General features: G+C 50.6%; 1 protein-coding gene and 1 non-coding gene across 4 annotated transcripts; one reads left to right on the top strand and one right to left on the bottom strand.

Moving 5' to 3' along the window:
• Positions 1-322: 322 nt before the first annotated feature.
• TSGA10IP (testis specific 10 interacting protein) lies at positions 323-8,927 on the bottom strand. 3 transcript variants are annotated; one of them, XM_068555900.1, is made up of 9 exons: positions 8,781-8,927; positions 7,768-7,901; positions 6,965-7,662; positions 6,648-6,795; positions 4,344-4,514; positions 1,406-1,505; positions 1,261-1,276; positions 1,073-1,220; positions 323-446 (listed from the first exon to the last, which is right to left on the bottom strand). In XM_068555900.1, exons 1-9 carry the CDS (start codon positions 8,925-8,927, stop codon positions 323-325), a joined length of 1,686 nt encoding a protein of 561 aa, XP_068412001.1. The 3 variants fall into 3 exon arrangements, with proteins under 3 accessions (XP_068412001.1, XP_068411999.1, XP_068412002.1); XM_068555898.1 differs by lacking the exon at positions 1,261-1,276 and having other exon boundaries at positions 1,073-1,197; XM_068555901.1 differs by lacking the exons at positions 6,965-7,662; positions 7,768-7,901 and having other exon boundaries at positions 6,648-6,751.
• Positions 8,928-11,913: 2,986 nt separating this feature from the next.
• On the top strand, positions 11,914-12,020 carry LOC137772772 (U6 spliceosomal RNA). The gene has a single exon (XR_011075574.1). It is a non-coding gene; the product is annotated as a U6 spliceosomal RNA (small nuclear RNA).
• Positions 12,021-17,905: the final 5,885 nt, after the last annotated feature.

The following is a 17,905-nucleotide window of genomic DNA, read 5'->3' as shown; positions in this document are numbered from 1 at the left end:
AAAGGTCCTCCCCCTTCCCCCACAGGACTGGGGGTTCCCAAAGGCGGAAGCCATTCTGTCCTATTCACTCTTGAATTCCAGCACCCAGCATTTTTAGGAGTTGCAGCTCTCGCTCTTGGAGATGCCCCACTCAGTCCTCAGGGCAGAGGCAGAGCCGTGTGTGCTGGGAGGGGGCATCCAGAACAGCCAGAGTTCCTTGTCCTGGGGACAAGCCAAGAGCGCTGCATACCCACCTGCCACCACCTACTCCCAACCTGCAGCCTCTTTCCACTACCACCAGAAATTCCACACTGTATTTTCCACAAAGCATTTAATTTTTATCTCAGGGACTGGACTCTCGGTCTGGGCTTGGGGCGGAGTGCTTGTCAGGCTGGCTGCCAGTGGGTTCTGTCTTTGGGGGACTCTGAGAAGAGTGCTCCATTCTCACTCCCACTGACCTGTGGCGCCTTAAAGATGAAGACACAGATAGAGGCCATTGGGCTGTGCAGCTCCCCACCCCCATAACCAAGGAGACCTGGGCTGTAGAAGGGGAAAGGCCATCATCACTGATGTTGTGGATTCAAATCTGACTCCTATGCTGTGTGACCCTGAGCAAGTGACTTCCCCTCCTCAAGCCTCATAACCCCTGCTCTGCACCAAGTTGTTCTAAAGCATAAGGGTACGTGGAGTGACCAGCGTGGCACAAGCCCACAGTGGGGGCTTGATGTGTGGCCGCTCAGGTGGCTGCACGTTCCCAGACAGGCTCTGCTGCTTATTCATTCCTGTGTCCTTGGGCAAGACCCTACCCCTGGGGTCCTTAGTTTCCTCATCGGAAGTGGGGAAAATAACCCTGGCCCTGCCTTCCTTGGGTGACATGGAGGACAGTGCCTGAGGAAGGCCCTGCTGACTGCGAAAGCTAGACAGAGTCCTCCAGGCCAGGGGGTGGACGGGGCAGGACTGAATTCACGGTGGGTCCATGTGGCTGCCCAAGGAGTCCCCTCGGCCTTTCCCCAGGGCAGGGTGACAGCTGGATGAGGCCCTGCAGGGCAGAGTGCTGGTGACCATGCCGTTTCTCCCCACAGCTGGGCCTCACCTGGGTTTCCTGGGGGTGCCCTCCGTATCCCCCTTTCCTGCCTCAGCCAGCAGCTGCTCCTCATCCAGTCCCAGTGCCGACAGCACCTGGGAGAAGCGCCGGGTCACAGTGAGCCGGGCATTGGCCTGAGGAGAGAGAAGCGGGGTTCCTCTCTCACCTGGGCTGATGAGGACACAGGCTCTGCTTACCGAGGGGGTCCCAGGGCTTCCAGATGGGCAGCAGCCCAGGGGTCCCACCTAAGGGGGCCCACTCCCACCTCATCTCCCTACCCACTCGGCCAGTGAGAAGCTCTGTTCTCGGGGAGCCACATGCTTGCCCAGGTGCTAGCCTCACCTGCATGGCCTGCTGGAACAGGTAGGGCCGGGCCTGCACCCGATGCTGGATACCTTGCAACTCTGCCTGGTACTCAGCAAAGCGCTGTCGCTCCTGGCGCCTGCGGGGAGACGGGCCTCCGGGCAGCTAACCGTGGACACGAGCCGTCCCCCACTCCTGAGCCCACTTGTCCTCATTAAGAACTTTCTGTTTCTGTCCTCCTGCCCTTAGCTTTACAAAACCATTTGATTTCCGTCCTTGCCCTGGATTCCTCCTGAGGTCAGTGGGGCGGGAATCATCTGTCCCATTTTACCCATGACACGCCTGAGGCTCAGGAAGGTCAAGGGACTTGTCCAAGGTTGCACAGCTGGGAAGTGAGGGACTGAGCGCTGAACCCAGGTCTGCAGGCGGTGCCAGGCTCGGCCCTCCTCCCAGCCATCCCCAAGGGAGAGGGGCCAGCACTGTCTTCTGAGCAACTGGACATCTGCATGCACAGCCCTCCCCTCTCTACATCCACCCCTGCACCCTCTCACACTGTGCCTGTGAGGAGACGCTGTGACTGTTGGCTGTGGCTTCGGGCAAAATCCCAGTCTGGGCTCTGGGTTCAGTTTTCTTCTCTGTGCTATAGCCCGAATGGGACAAGCTTGCCAGCATTCTCTGTGGTTCTTATAAGCCAATAGTTTAGAAAATGGGACAGAGGAACTAAAGAAATATATTGCAAATGAAAGAACACATCCCAGAAAGATCTAGGTTCCACTGGAGAAGCACAATCCCATTTACAAAAACCCAGTCTGTGCGCTTGGCGGAAATCTGTCTGCTCTGCAAGCCGTGCATCCTGGCAGTGAGGGGACCTCTGGCTACACCGCACACGGGACCGGGCATCCTTCTGCGGAGCACACGAGAGAGGCCGAAGGGTGTGGTGGCAGCACCCACAGACAGGACGGGAGGGGAGAGGCACACAAGACTCCAAAACTCATGCTGGGACTTCCGGCAAGTGTTCTGAGCCCTGTGGAAAACACTGGCTTGCTGGGCCAGGCCCGTTGGCTATGCGCCAGGGAAGGAAACTTCCTCCATTCGAGAAAAAGATGGACTTGAAAACCATGGCCAGGAACAGAAGTCACGGCAAAGAGAAGTCTTCACTGTTCAAGAGGGGATTTTACAGCAGTTACAAGGAGTGGGGAGTGGGGGAAGCATGAGCTGCGTTCAGTCTCTGTCTTGCCCGTGAGGTTGTGTACATTTTTCCTGCTTGGTTCTTGATGCTATTTCTGTTAGAATTGAGAGGAAGCCCATGTCTTGGAGCTCTAAGCGAGAAAGGAAGTGATGGCAGTGGATGTCAGCCCTGTCTCAGAATAAAAGTAAGGTACGGAGCTTCCCTGCCACAGGGCGATATCTTTTGTGCCCGCCCTCCTGGGAAGGGCAGAGTCTCCCGTGAAGCTCAGAGCAAAGTTCACGGGCTGGAAGGGCTGAGGCACCCCGTGGGAAATATCCTCTCCCAAGTCAAAAATGAAAGGAGTGCGTTTGGAACACTCTCTCACTGACATCTGCCACTGGAGTCTGAGCCTTCCGCTTCCTGCCTTGTGAAAAAACAATGAACTTGAGGTCCGGCAGGGAGAAGGCATCTCCCCGATCATTGGCCAAGGATTCCTTTAAAATACACGCGACCTCTCGAGTCTTGGTTTCCTCATCTGTAAAGTTGGGGGTGATAAGGCTGAGCCTCAAAGAGTAGGTGATCAGAGGCCCCCTGAGTCCTCAGTGGCCCCATTGCTGGGCAGGAACCCTGTGGTCTCTCAGCAGCACCCAACTCACCTTGACCTAGTGCTTCTCCCTGGATGAAAGGGCTGCCTTGGTGCCAGCTGCACCCCGTAGGTCCTCAGTGTCAATGGCATAGGTGATCACATTTATTTGAGTTATCTGTTTCCCTAGCTCGGGCTTTGGGGGGAAGATCCTGGTGCACTTTATCTGAAGATTGGGCATTTGAGCCCTCCGAGGCGGCATAGCAGGGTAGATGAATGGCTGCCTGGGTTGGAATCCCAGCTTTGCCACTCTGTTGTGACCTTTGACAAATTATTTAAGCTCTTGAAGCCTGACTTTCCTCATCTGTAAAATTATGGGAGTGGTGATAATACCTACTTCACTCGCCTCTTATGAGTCTAAAAAAGATTTGCTTTTAAATATGAATTTGCTTTTTTATGATCAAAATATAGGAAGAAAATGAAACAGACGACTCTTCCCCTGACCACGAACAATGGCTGTTTCCAGGAGCCGGATCACAGGCACTGTTCACATTCTCCACGAACCCTTTCTGTAATATTTGAATTTTTATACTAAGCAGGCCTGGCATTTGAAATCAGAAAACAAGATTTGAAAGTGTGCTAATGCAAGTAGAACATTTTAAACTTCAGCCTTCGACAGCTGCAGGAATTATTATTATTATTATTATTATTTAAATTTTATTTATTTATGGCTGTGTTGGGTCTTCGTTTCTGTGCGAGGGCTTTCTCTAGTTGTGGTGAGCGGGGGCCACTCTTCATCGCGGTGCGCGGGCCTCTCACTATCGCGGCCTCTCTTGTTGCGGAGCACAGGCTCCAGACGCGCAGGCTCAGTAGTTGTGGCTCACGGGCCCAGTTGCTCCGCGGCATGTGGGATCTTCCCAGACCAGGGCTCAAACCCGTGTCCCCTGCATTGGCAGGCGGATTCTCAACCACTGCGCCACCAGGGAAGCCCAGGAATTATTATTATTAACAAGGTGACCTTGGCCCATGCCCTTCTCCTCCCAGGCCTCAGTGTCGTGTCTTCATCTGTAAAGTGGCCCAACCTGCCCACCTGGCGGGGAGGATGGCCCTGGAAGCTCAGCCCGTGGGAAGGTGAGGGCAGGTTCTCCTTGGTCCTTTGGTCTGACACCCAGCACCGCCTCCCTGCGCTCTCCCCTCCAGGCCCCCCGCAGCCCCGGGCTCCCTACCTTAGCTCCTCCAGCTTGCGCTGGGCAGCCCCCGGCCCCCGGCTCCCTCTGGGCACGTAGGCTGCCAGGCAGTGAGCCACCTGCCGCTGTACCCGCTGCTCCCGGGCCCGCCGCAGCTCGGCCTGCTGCCGCCCCTCCTGCTGCAGCCGCTCCCAGGCCCGCAGCCGGTTTCTTGGGCACGGAGAGGAAAGAAAGAGGGGCGGGAGAAGTCTGCAGGGAACCAGGAGCCTCATGGAGGGCCAGGGGCAGGTAGGGGCGTATGGGGGCCTGGAGGGAGGGACTGCTGCAGCCCAGAGAACCAGGGGCCTGGGGAATGGGGTTTGTTGTGGAAGTTGGACAGGATGCAGGCTGACTCTGGGGGGCTCAGCCCTCGGGCCTAGCTCAAGGCCTTTCCCTACTCTTCCTGGAAGCCTCCTGCCTACTCCAGCCAGGGGTGTGCCCCAACTCTGACAGTCCTTAGCCTTGTGGAGCTCAGCACACACACCCATGACCTCACCTGTATTGCCAACTTCTGCTTGCAGAGCAGCTCTCCTTGAGGGGAGGGCCCAGATCTTTTTTTCTCTCTGACCCCTATATCTGGTAGGAGCTAGGGTAATGCCTACGGGTTTGAGAGACAGACGGATGAATGGATGGGAAAAAGAAACAAATGCTGATGGGATCAGTGGGTGGATGAAAGGATGGATGGATGGTGTGGATGGTTGAATAGACAGCACCTAGATCCACCTGGAACGTTCTTCCCCCAGATCTGATGGTCAGTTCCTCTGGTCAATCAGGTCTTTGCTCAAAGGTCAGAGAAAATGAGACCTCAGCACCCCATCTACCTCCCAGGGACTTTCTATCTCTAGCTATACATTTTCTTCATTTCTTTATTAATTATCCTCCTTCCCAAGTAGAATGTAAACCTCATGAGAGCAGGATTCTTTGTCTGTCCTCTTCACCACCAATGTATCCCCAGCACCTAGCACAGTGCCTAACACAGACAGAAACTCAGTATTGATGAGTTCATGCACAACTGAATCATGGTCAGATAGAAAGATGGACAGATAGACAAACAGAGGGGTAGATGCAGACACACACTCAGCACATGTTTATTGAGCACCAACTATGTGCCAGGTCCTTTTAGGGTGCCAGACGGGGGCTGTGATCAAAAAGATCTGACACCAGGACTTCCCTGGTGGTCCAGTGATAAAGAATCTGCCTCCCAATGCAGGGGAAGCGGGTTAGATCCCTGGTTGGGGAACTAAGATCCCACGTGCTGCGGAGCAACTAAGCCCGCGCACCACAACTACTGAGCCCAGGCGCCTCAACTAGAAAGCCTGAGTGCCACAAACTACAGAGCCCACGTGCTCTGGAGCCAGCATACCACAACTAGAGAGAGAAAACCCGCACACCACAACTAGAGAGCAGCCCGCGCGCCACAACAAAAGATCCCGCATGCCGCAACTAAGACCCAATGCAGCCAAAAAAATAATAAATAAATAAAATAAAATTAAAAAAAAAAGAGCTGGCATCTTCCATGGAGGAGCCCTCAATCTGTACAAAGGGATGGATAGACAGCCCAACACCTTACCGAAGAATCTGGGCTTTGTCCTAAGGGCACTGGGAAGCATGGAAAGATCTCAAGGAAGGATAACAGGATAAGACTTGAAGGGTGCTATCAGGATGCTGAATGGATTCTCACCTACCATTTCTAACTTGTCATCGAGGCCCACTGAGCCAGCCTCCAAATATCTTTTAAATAAATCCCCCTCTCTTTACTCACATGGCCATCTGGTCCAAGCCCTCATCAACCCTCACCTAGACACTGTCAACAGCCCCCATCTGTCTTCCCCTCTGCTCCCACTGTCTCTTGTTCAAGCCCTAAGTATAGTAATGATCTAACTCTTCTGCCATTGTCGCTATTTTGCCCATCTGTCTCCTTTTCCAGCCGACCTTGAGCTTCTTAGGGCTGAAACCAAGTCTTTTTACCTTTATATCCTGAGGACCCATGAGCAGATACCTGATATATGTTGCGTTAATCACTTAGCTAATAAATTAATGAATGGATAGAAGATGGGAAGTGAATGAAAACTGGCTTGTGTCAATAAACAGTTGGTCAAGCAGACAGATGTATGCATGGATGGTGGATGGATGGATGGATGGATGATGGATGGTGGATGGATGGACAGATGATTGGATGATCAGAAAGGCTGGTGAATGGATAAATGAAGGAACAAATGAGAGGATGAATGACCGTCTCCTGAAGAACTAACTCCTTCTCTAGTCCCTGTACTTCGCTCCCACCCTCCTTCTTCTCCGCCTCACCTGGTGGCCTCCTGTCGTTTGTGGAAGGTGCGGTTAGGGAAGTTTGCAAAGAGGAAAGTCTCATCAGCTCCCAAGGCATGGGCCTTCCTGCTCCAGTGGGAGGCCTGAACAGCAGCCCGCGATGGCTTCCAGGGCAGCTTTTCGGAACCTGTCCACAGAGGGACAAATCAGGCACTGCCGTCTCTCCTGGCCCCTTGGGCAACCCCTCCCCGCACCTGGAGCGCAGCCCAGCCCAGCCCAGCCAGGTCGCCGGCTCCAGCCCCTCTCCGCACTGCGCGGCCTCGTGGGGGAACCCGGGCCTTGAGCCCCACGCTCACCGCAGTCCAACTCCTGCTGCAGCTGCCTCTGCAGCTTCTCCAGGTCCCACGGCGCCTCCAGCTCCCTGGCCCTTGGCCTCCTCCTCTGTGGTCCTCGGAGGCTGTTGGAGCTAGAGCCGCTCCCCTGGCTCCGCAGTTCACTCTCGTCCCAGGCCTCCTCACCAGAATTCCACCCCTTTCTTCGAGAACCAGCCCTCCTTCTCTGGGGGACCCTGTGCTCCCCCTCCTCGGCCTCCTCTGTGGCCTCTGCAAATGGCTCCTCCTCCAAGATCGACCCCCTTCTGGGGAGCTGGGGCAGTTCCCCAGGGCTCAGACCCCTCTCGGCCTCCTCAGCGCCCAGGCCTTCCGGCTCGGCCTCCTCGGACTCTGACCCCGATTCTGAGCTCTTCCCAGGCAGCTCCGGCTCTTGGCCCCCTGCTTTGCCGGGAGGGATGGGGATGCAGCTACAGGCCCTGAGCTGCTGTCTCCTCTCCAGATCTGGCGCCTCTGTCTTCCGGCAGAAGCCATGGGCCTCCGGGATGTTGGCCGTGGACTTGTGCCTGGACTTGTGCCGATGGACCGCCAGGGGCAAGGGCAGGGCTTGGTGGCCAGGGGCCGAGGTGGAGCCTGGCTGAAGCGGAGCCCGGCCATCTGTGGTGAAGCTCTCCCAGGCCCACTGGAAGGGGAAGGAGGGTTTCCGAGGAGGAGAGGGGACCAGACTGAGGAGGGAGAGGGCAGGGGGCAGGGGTCAGGGTCAGTGCGCCGGCCCCCAGTGGGGCCTGGCACCCAGCAACACCCGCCCCGGCCCCTCCGCAGCTGCTTACTCCTCAGCCTCAGCAGAGCCTTGCCCTTTCTTGTTCCGGCCCCTGAGCCTCCGGTCCTTCTTTGCCGTCTGCCCTGCGCTCTGAGACCTCTGCTGCTGGCCCTGAATTACACCATCACTGCTCCCAAGACTCCCCTGGGCAAAGGCAGGAGAGGAGGCCCAGCTCTGAGCAGCTCTCCCAGGGGACCCTCCTGTTCTTTTGTTTGTTTGTTTGTTTTATGGCTGTGCCACGCGGCATGTGGGATCTTAGTTCCCTGACCAGGGATCGAACCCACACCCCATGCAGTGGAAGCTCGGAGTCTTAACCACTGGACCGCCAGGGAAGTCCCAGGACCCTCCTTTTCTGTCCAGGCTGGCCCCTCTGGGCCCTTATTACCACTGAAACTGACTGATCATGACCTGAATTATTAATATTAAAATAGCAACAACTGCTATTTACTGAGCACCTACTGGGTGCTCAGGACTTTCAAGTATTAACTCGTTTAACCTTCCCAAGGTTCCTATGAGGTAGATATTCGCTATCACCCCTGTCATGCAGATGAGAACACTGGGGCTCAGAGAGGTGAAATCACTTGACTAAGCTCACACAGCCGGTAAGTGGAGCCAGGACCTGAATGTGTTGAGTCTGTCCCCAGAGCCCAGATTTGTCACCATTGCACTGTACTGCCTCTGGGCTCTGGATAGCTCTTCTGAATGCCCCATAGGGCCCTGGACTTACTACGCCAAAGTGGGAAAAACTCATTGTCTTTCCCGAAATCCTGATCCTCCCACAGTGTTGCTGAAATTCCTCCATCAGAAGCCTGGGAGTCATCCCTGGGCAGCATCCTTGTCTTCACCCCACATCCTTCAGGCCTCCCTATAGTCCCTGCCCACCTGGGGCCTCCCTGACTCTCACCTGGGCCTCAGCTCCAGTCTCGTGGCTTCTCAAGGGCCTCCCTCAGCCCTGGCCTCCCCACCCCAGAGAGCCAACCTGCCTCTGGGCAGTTGGCTATCCCCCCAAGGGGCCCCCCTCACCTGCTCAGCTTGGGGGATGCTTGAGAGAAGCTTGAGTAGACGTGTGGCCGTCCCTGGAGCCTGCTGTGGTGTGTCTTGCCCTGGTCTCCCCGATGCGGTCCTGACCAACGGTCGGTGGGCGTTTAGCATATTGGTGTCTTGTCCCATCCCCCTCCCCCGCCCCGCATCTGCCAACCTTGGAACTGCCTGTCTCACCATCTCTATGGCAACCAGTCCTCAGCCAGTCTCAAGGGCTCTGGCAAAAGCAGGCCAGGAAGGGTATATATAAGGCCTACTTCCTTCCGGAGGGGAGAGTTGGGCAGGATGCTGAGAAAGAGTCCAGGCCTGGGAGTCCAGAGATCCAGGGCCAAGGCCTGCCTCTGCTCCTGACTCTGCAGGACTCCCTGTTGACCTAGTACAATTCCCCTGCCCTTGCTCAGCCTGTGTTTCACCATCTATCTATCAAAGGGGTCTCAGGACTCTCCATCTCAAAGGGTCCTCACACCCTATGAAGATGGCAGATGGCGCCTGCCGTGTCCCTCTCCCTCCGCCTGCCTCCTTGCTGCCCCTCAGCCCCTGCTGAGGCCATGTAAGGGGCAAACTGAACCCTCACAACAAGACCTTGTTCAAACCACTTATCCTCCCAGGTCCTGACAGGACAGGAAAGGCCAGGAAGTTGAACACCACATCCAGGAACAAGGCAGCAGGCAAACCAGGGCACAGAGGAGGCTCTGGAGGGAGAACTTGCAACTCTTATTCCAAACTTCTAAGCTTCGCCAAAAAGCCTTGACATGGTAAATCCCCATGAGATGCCCGGAGCTGACCACTATGACCAGCAGTGTAGGGACATGGTGCCGAGCTGAGGCCCTGGAGATGGAGTAGCGTGGCTTAGCCTCTCACCGGCTCTGTGACCTTGGGCAAGTCGCTTCTCCCCCTGCCAGACTGGAATCCCATAGGTTTGTTGCAAGGATTCAATGAAATCACAAAGGCAACACACTCGATAAATGTTGGTTAAAACTGCTAAAAATGACTGATGACTATTGGTAGGCAGCGGGGCACAGTGGTCAGGAGTACAGAGGAAAGGGACTTCCCTGCGGTCTAGTGGTTAGGACTCCGCGCTTCCACTGCAGGGGCACGGGTTTGATCCCTGGTGGGGGAACTAAGATCCCGCAAGCCGCGGGGCATGGCCAAAAAACAAAACAACGAAACAAACAGAGGAAGCACCGGGGTTGAGATCCCAGCCCCTCCACGTGTCACGTACCTTCTCTGTTTCCTCATGGGCAACGTGGGGCTGGTTATAATAGTGTCTACCTTCTAGGGCTGTGGCAAGGATTAAATCAGTTAATATATACACACATGCATCATGGAACATCTCCACAGCTCGTCACAACTGCCAGGTAAGAGTTGTTATTAATCAGCCAACGGTGCGGCCCCAGTGAGAATGCTCCTGGAAGTAAATCCCAGCAGATGCCCTACGGGCATGTTTTGCTCAGAGCTTTGTTGCTGTGGACCCCTGTCTGCTTGCAGACTCCATCCCAGTAGCACCTCTGCAATGAGCACATTTCACTGAACAACTTAAATAACGCTCCAGGTGAAATCTTTTCCATTCAAAATAGGTCAACTCTGCTCTTTCTGGTGGGCTGTCGGCCCCGCCCATCCACCTCCTCTGCTGAATGTCACCCGTGGGACCCCAGGTGGAGGGCAAGTGTGTGGGCTGCTCCATTTTCAGAGAGCAAGTCCCCTCCAGACCCCCACCGAATTGATTTTTTGGACAAACTCTGGGCTACTCCCTTCCTTGGCAGAGGACGGGTCTGGGTTCCTCAGGTCAATATTTTCACGAGGGGTCTACAGACCTTTCCAGCCACACTCACTCCTCAAGTGAGCTCCTCCAGTCTGATAGCCTTAAAAGCCATCTATCACCTTCCAGCTCTGCCCAAGTTTACGCATCTCAGCACTGACCTCTCCCGCAAAGTCCAGACTCACATCCAATGGCCCGTTCGACAACTTCACTTGGATGATGAATGAGCATATTAATTAATTTGACATGTTGAAATTCAGACTTTCCATCTGCCCCATCTCAGTCAAGGCTACATCCATCCTTCCTGCTGCTCACGCCAAAATTCTGGCGTCATTGTGGACTCCTCTCTTTCCTTCACACCCCACACCCCAAGCACTAGCAAACCCTGCTGCTGCCGCCTTCAGAATACACGCAGAATCCAGCCACTTCTCCCCTCCACCACCATTAGCACGCTCCCCCAAGCCCCCACCCCTTCCCATCCGGATCACTGCAGTAGCCCCTGCGCCCAGCTTCTGCTCTTGCCCCAAGTCTGTTCTCTACTCAGCAGCCAGAGTGATCCTGTTAAGACCGGAGCCTGTCCTGTCTTTGTTTAAAACCCTCCAATGGATTCCTCCCCCCATCTCTTTTTGGCTGCATCGCACGTCTTGTGGGATCTTAGTTCAACCAGGGATGGAACCCAGGCCCCCTGCAGTGGAAACGCCGACTCCCAACCACTGGACTGCCAAGGAACTCCCGGGATCCCATCTCTTGAGGAGTAAAAGCCGAAGTCCTTACCATGGCCTCCTAGGTCCTGTGTGATCCATCTGCCCCATCTACCTGCAGGTCCCACCACAAGCACCTGCTTCGGAACATGGGAGCCCTTGAACTATTGACTTATGCTTGGCCTTCGATGCCAAAACAGACCTGAAACCGTGGACCTTTTTAATGTCTTGTGATTTTGCATGTGTGTGTGTGTGTAATTTCTCAACAAAAGTGACATCATACTTTTTTTGCTTAATAGTATATTATGCTTATCTTTCCATGTCAGTACATGCAGAGCCACCTCAGCCTTCACACTGGTTGTCACCATATGTCTGACATGATGTACTAAACTCATCTCCTCCTGTCAACCACACACACAGCTTCTGCTAGCTTCCCTGGGACAGACATTGCAGCAGTGACATCCCTGGAAATGCGCCTTTGCACATGAGGTATTTCTGCAAGATAAGTTCCTTTAAGCAAACTTGCTGGCTGTCAGCAATTTAATTCTGATAATGCTTAATCACTGTCCCCAAATGCTCAATCAATATAGATTTCAATCCACAGTGTTTACACCCTCACCAGCAAAACATAGTATAATTGAAAGAAATCGTTCTTGTGCTCACGTCAGCAGCACATATACTAAAATTGGAACGACACAGAGAAGACCAGCATGGACCCTGTACAAGGATGGCATGGAAATTTGTGAAGCATTCCGTATTAAAAAAAACTCTTTGTCAATCTCATAGATGAAAAAAGATGAACTCGTTGCTATAACTTGCATTCCCTTCATTATTTGTGAGATTCGTATATTTTCCTATCTTTATGGGCCATTTGTGCTTCCTCTGTGAATTCCCTGTTCGCATGCTTTGCACATTTCTCTTCTGGTCCTCGGGCACAGGGCGCTGAGTTGATTATGTTCCTTATTTCACAGTGTATGAGAATCACCAATGGATACAAGGTCAATCTCTTGTTTTGGTTTAGCATTTTTTCTCCTTTATCTTTGCTCTTCATTCCCATCTCACTTAATGGATCTGTGAAATATTTAATATCATGTTCATGCATTGGTTGTTTTAGTTGATATAAATGTATTATGCTGTTGACCTCATTTTTGTTCCTTACTCTTCTCTCTGAACGCCACGTTTTGAGAAGCTGTCTGACTGTTGTTTCTGACTGTTGCCTAACGTTCTGTAGTTTGCTTCCATTACGCTTTACTGTGCATTCCCCTGAGGTTGGATGCCAACGTTGCCCCCAACTCCAGTTTCCACACAGGACACTGCAGTCAATGCCCTTGTATATGCCTCTTTGTACATCTGCACGAGAATTTCTGGGGCTTATTTACCAAGGATTGAGAGTGTGGGATCTTGAAACAAATGTATATCTCTTTTTAGATTGCTTGAAAAAGAAGCTGTACCAGTTTATATGCCTGCAAAAGTGATAAGGGGTTCTGTCGGTCCACACCCTCACCAAACATCAGTATTCACCTTATGAATTTTTACTCACCTGATGGTTATAAAAGGGTATCTCCCTGGGATAAACCATAATGGAAAAGAATACAAGAAAGAATGTATATATGGGACTTCCCTGGTGGTCTGGTGGTTAAGAATCTGCCTTCCAATGCAGGGAATGCGGGTTCAATCCCTGGTGGGGGAACTAAGATCCCACGTGCCACGGGGCAACTGAGCCCGTGCGCCACAACTAGAGAGAAGCCCATGCGCCCCAACAAAAGATCCTGCATGCTGCAACGAAGATCCCGCGTGCCGCAACCAAGACCGGATGCAGTCAAATAAATAAATAAATATTTTTTTAAAAGTATATATGTGTATAACTGTGTCACTTTGCTGTACAGCAGAAATTAACACAACGTTGTAAATCAACTATACTTCAATAAAAAAATAAATTTTAGGGACTTCCCTGGAGGTCCAGTGACTAAGACTCCGTGCTCCCAATGCAGGGGGCACAGCTTCGATCCCTGGTCAGGGAACTAAGATTCCGCATGCCACGTGGCGTGGCCAAAAGAAAAATACATATATGTATATATAAAATGAACAAAAAAATAAATTAAAAAAAAATGGTATCTCATTGTAATTTTAACTGAATTGTGCTGATTACTTCTTTGACCCCATCTTCATTAATTTTTTGCCTTTGGGCCAGTTCTGTGAGCTGCTTGTTTCTGTTCATGGCCATTTCTCTACTGTGTTTCTTGGCTTTTCCTTATTAACTTGCAGGAGTCCTTCATTCACTAGATTGCAACCAGCTATCTATCAACTTTATCTCTGATAGCCTTGTGGAACAGAAATCCTTAATTTTGATGTGGTCAGATCCATAAATGTTTTGAATGAGGGTTTGCATTCTGGATGTCTTAAGAAGTCCTTTCCCTACCCCTAGGTGGGGCATTCTTCTATATTTTACACTATTAGATCATAATTTAACATCTGTGTTCAGAGTGAAATGCTCTACACTTTTCCTTTTCTGATACTGTCCTTATCTGGTTTGGGAGTCACCTGAGGAAGCGGGCAGCCTTTTCTCATTCTGTTTTCTGGAACAACTGGTATAAGATAAGGACCATCTATCTGTTCCTTGAAAGTCTGGTGGACTCCACTGGGACTCTTTGGCACTGGAGTCTTAGATTATAATTTTCTTTACTGGTTATTGATCTATTGAAGTTTTTGATATTTTTGTACCAATTTTGGCGTTTCACACTTTTCTGAAAAGGCCTTCACTTTGATTAAGTTTTTATTTTTTGTGACATACAATTATTTGTAACATTCTTTTTTTTTAAATTGGAGTATAGTTGCTTTACACTGCTGTGTCAGTTTCTGTAATATTCTTTGTTATTATGGCATTTTAAACTTCTCTGTGGGCTCAGAAGTCAGGTCATGTGGCCCAGTGGCCACGGGCAGGTCTTGGGATTTGTCCTAAGCATGATGGAAAGTGTGAGAGGATATTAGAAGACCCATTTTGCCACGCGAAACCCCTGGTCTACTTCAAGATTATAAAGGGTTGGGAGGGTGGATTCTGGAAGGGAAATTTTGTGATGAGATTGATTTAGAAAGGGAGTCCCAACACTCGCCTCAGGGACTAGGGCTGGGGTCTGCCTTCTAATCCCAAATCTGGGAGAATTGTTTCAAGGAAGCTGCCTGGAGAGCTTGAGATGGGCTCCCTGAAGTCTTGGCAGCCCAGTGGATCAAGGGTACAGGAGACTTCCAGAAAGGCTGCGGAGCCATGGTGGGAACTGGCCAGCACTGTGAAGAAACATGGCACAGAAAGTCACGACTTCATCTGAGGGCATAGAGACAAGTTTCCTTTGGAATTTTAGAGGGACATTGGGAGACAAATTATCCTTTATTATATCGCACGCATCTTGTATCATCACAGTAGCCATCACAGTAGAAGATTTTGAGGGGAGGAAGTGATGGGGGCTGATTCAGGGCTTTTTTTGGTTTTTCTTTAAGATTTTTTTTGATGTGGACCATTTTTTTTTAAAGTGTTTATTGAATTTGTTACAATATTGCTTCCGTTTTATGGGGGTTGTTTGTTTGTTTGTTTTTGGCTTCGAGGCATGTGGGATCTTAGCTCCCTGACCAGGGATCGAACCCACACCCCCTGCATTGGCAGGCAAAGTGTTAACCACTGAACCACCAGGGAAGTCCCTGATTTAGGTTGTTGTGTTTTTTTTTTTCTTTGAGGCAAGGAGTAGCGACTTTATTCACAAAGCCGGCAGACCGAGAAGATGGCGGGCTAGTGTGCCCCAAAAACCATCTTATCGGGGTCTGGATGCCAGTTTCTTTTATAGAACAGAGATGCGGGGCAAGTGAGGAAGTAAAGTAAAAAGGCTATTAGCTTTGCGTGGCTTGGCCAGCATCAGGGAGGGGACGTGTTAATTTCTTCTTTTCTGCAGCCATTCACAGGTGGGCAGGGTTCCTGATTTAGGTTTTTAAAAGCTCTCTCTGGCTGCTGTGTAGAGTTTAGACTGGAGGGTCAGGGTGGAAAGAGGGACCGTCCTCCAGAAGAGGGACCGGAGGACTTGGGCCAGAGAAGCAGAGAGAGGAAAGAAGAGAAGAGATCTGGAGACTGAGCATGGGCCTGCCACCATTTAGAGGTCAGGGGAGGACGGGGAGACATGGCCACGGACAACAGACAAGAGAGGCCAGTGAGGAGGAAGTGAGCTCAGAGAGCAAGGGCTCCCAGCCAAATGAAGACAGTGTTTCAAAAAGGAGGGAGTGACCAACTGTGACAAGAGCCACTGAGAGGTCAAGGCAAGGCTGACCAAGTTGACAATGAAATTTGGCAACCTCACTTGTTACCTAGGCCCATACTCCAAGGACCAGATGTAGAAGGCTCATTACAGATTTTGACTGATGGAATGTGGCTGACGTTGGCCTCAGTACCTGCTTACAGAGCCCCATCTGAAACTTTTCCTTTGTGGCTAAAGACTAGGAAAATTTTCTTTCCCCTGAGGAACTTGTAGGTTCTGTTATCTCCAAGGGGGGAAAAAAAATGTAAGTTACTACATCTCCCTTTTTGCTTTGGCTGCCAGGAAGCTCAGAGCCAAATTTGATGTTCAATTAATAGAGCACTTTATGGGCTTTATTTAATAATAGACCTGCGTATTTATATTTTGATGTTCTTGCTCTCTTGAGTCCCCATTTCTGTTGGTTTTTGTTTGTTTGTTGTTGTTGTTTTAATTTATTTGGTTATGCTGGGTCTTAGTTGCAGCTCGCAGGCTCCTGATCTGTGGCATGTGAACTCTTAATTGCGACATGCATGTGGGATCTAGTTCCCTGACCAGGAATGGAACCCGGGCCCCCCGCATTGGGAGCGCGGAGTCTTAACCACTGCGCCACCAGGGAATTCCCTCCATTTCTGTTTTAAGATTTTATCTTCCTTGTTCTTGTCAGACGCTACCTCACATACATTGGGAATGAGGCAGGTATGCAAATTAATTCCATCATTCAGCAAATATATGGAGATGCCTTGTACTAGTTAGGTCCCTTTGGTTTGCAATTGACAGAACTAAATTAAGTCAAAAGGATAAAATAAGTAATTGGGTTATTTTACTAAATCATAAAAAGGGCCTGACCTCAATTTTGCCTGGATTGAGAGACTTGAGTCCCTTTGTGTGTGTGTGTGTGTGTGTGTGTGTGTGTGTGTCTTACTCTCTTCCTCATTTCATCTTCATTTCTCTCTAATGGGGATGTTGGCTTCATTCACTCTAATGGGGATGTTGGTTGCAGGCAGCACCAGGTATCTGTCCTTGGACTTTTGTCACCAGAGTAGAGAGAGGACTCTTCCCACATATCCAGGTAGCAAAAACCCAGGGAAGGATTCTGACACATCCTGCCTTGAGTTTCATGGCCACCCCGGACCAATCACAGTCCTGGTGGTACCTCCTGGGTGGAGTGGGAGGAGCAATTCTCTAAGGATAGAAAACAGTACGGAGGTTCCTCAAAAAATTAAAAATAGAACTACCACACAATCCAGCAATTCCACTCTTGGGTATTTATCTAAAGAAAACAAAAACACTAATTCTAAAAGATACATGCACCCCAGTGTTCATTACAGCACTATTTGTAAGAGCCAAGATATAGAAGCAATCTAGCGCCCTTTGACAGATGAGTGGATAAAGATGTGAGATACATATGTATATATGTGTGTGTGTATATATGCATATATATATATATATATATATACACACATATATACATATATATATTAGCCATAAAAAGATGAAATCTTGCCATTTGTGACATGGTTGGACCTGGAGAGTATTCTCAGTAAAATAAATCAGAGAAAGAAAGACAAATACTGTATGTTTTCACTTATGTGTGAAGTTTACAAAACAAACAAACAAATATAACAAAAAGGAAGCAGACTCACAGATACAGAGAACAACTTAGTGGTTGCCAGGGGAGGGGGTGGGGTAGGGTATGGGCAAACTAGGTGAAGGGGATTAAGAGGTACAAACTACCAGTTATAAAATAAATAAGACACAGGGATGTAATGTACAGCACAGGGATATAGTCAGTAGTATAATTACTTTGGTATGTAATCTATAAAAATATTGAATCACTATGTTGTACACCTGAAACGAATATAATATTGTAAGTCAATTATACTTCAACTTTTTAAAAGGAAAAAATTTTTTAAATAAACTTATTGATTTTATTTATTTATTTTTGGCTGTGTTGGGTCTTCGCTGCTGCGCGCGGGCTTTCTCTAGTTGCGGTGAGCGGGGGCTACTGTTCGCTGTGGTGCGCGGGCTTCTCATTGTGGTGGCTTCTCTTGTTGCGGAGCATGGGCTCTAGGTGCGTGGGCTTCAGTAGTTGTGACACATGGGCTCAGTAGTTGTGGCGCACGGGCTTAGTTGCTCCACGGCACGTGGGATCTTCCCAGACCAGGGCTCGAACCCGTGTCCCCTGCGTTGGCAGGTGGATTCTTAACCCCTGTGCCACCAGGGAAGCCCAAAAGGAAATTTTTTAATTAATTAAATTCATTTTTAAAAAGATGGTGACGTGATTTGAGGTGTCTTGAAGGAAGAGAGGGGCAGGGCAAACCAAAGCACAGAAACATGTCTACCGTGTGACAGACCCTATGAAACAACCTGTAG

Source organism: Eschrichtius robustus, chromosome 11 (genome assembly GCF_028021215.1).
Source record: "Eschrichtius robustus isolate mEscRob2 chromosome 11, mEscRob2.pri, whole genome shotgun sequence".
NCBI lineage: Eukaryota > Metazoa > Chordata > Mammalia > Artiodactyla > Eschrichtiidae > Eschrichtius > Eschrichtius robustus.
This window is presented reverse-complemented; position numbering and strand designations above follow the sequence as displayed.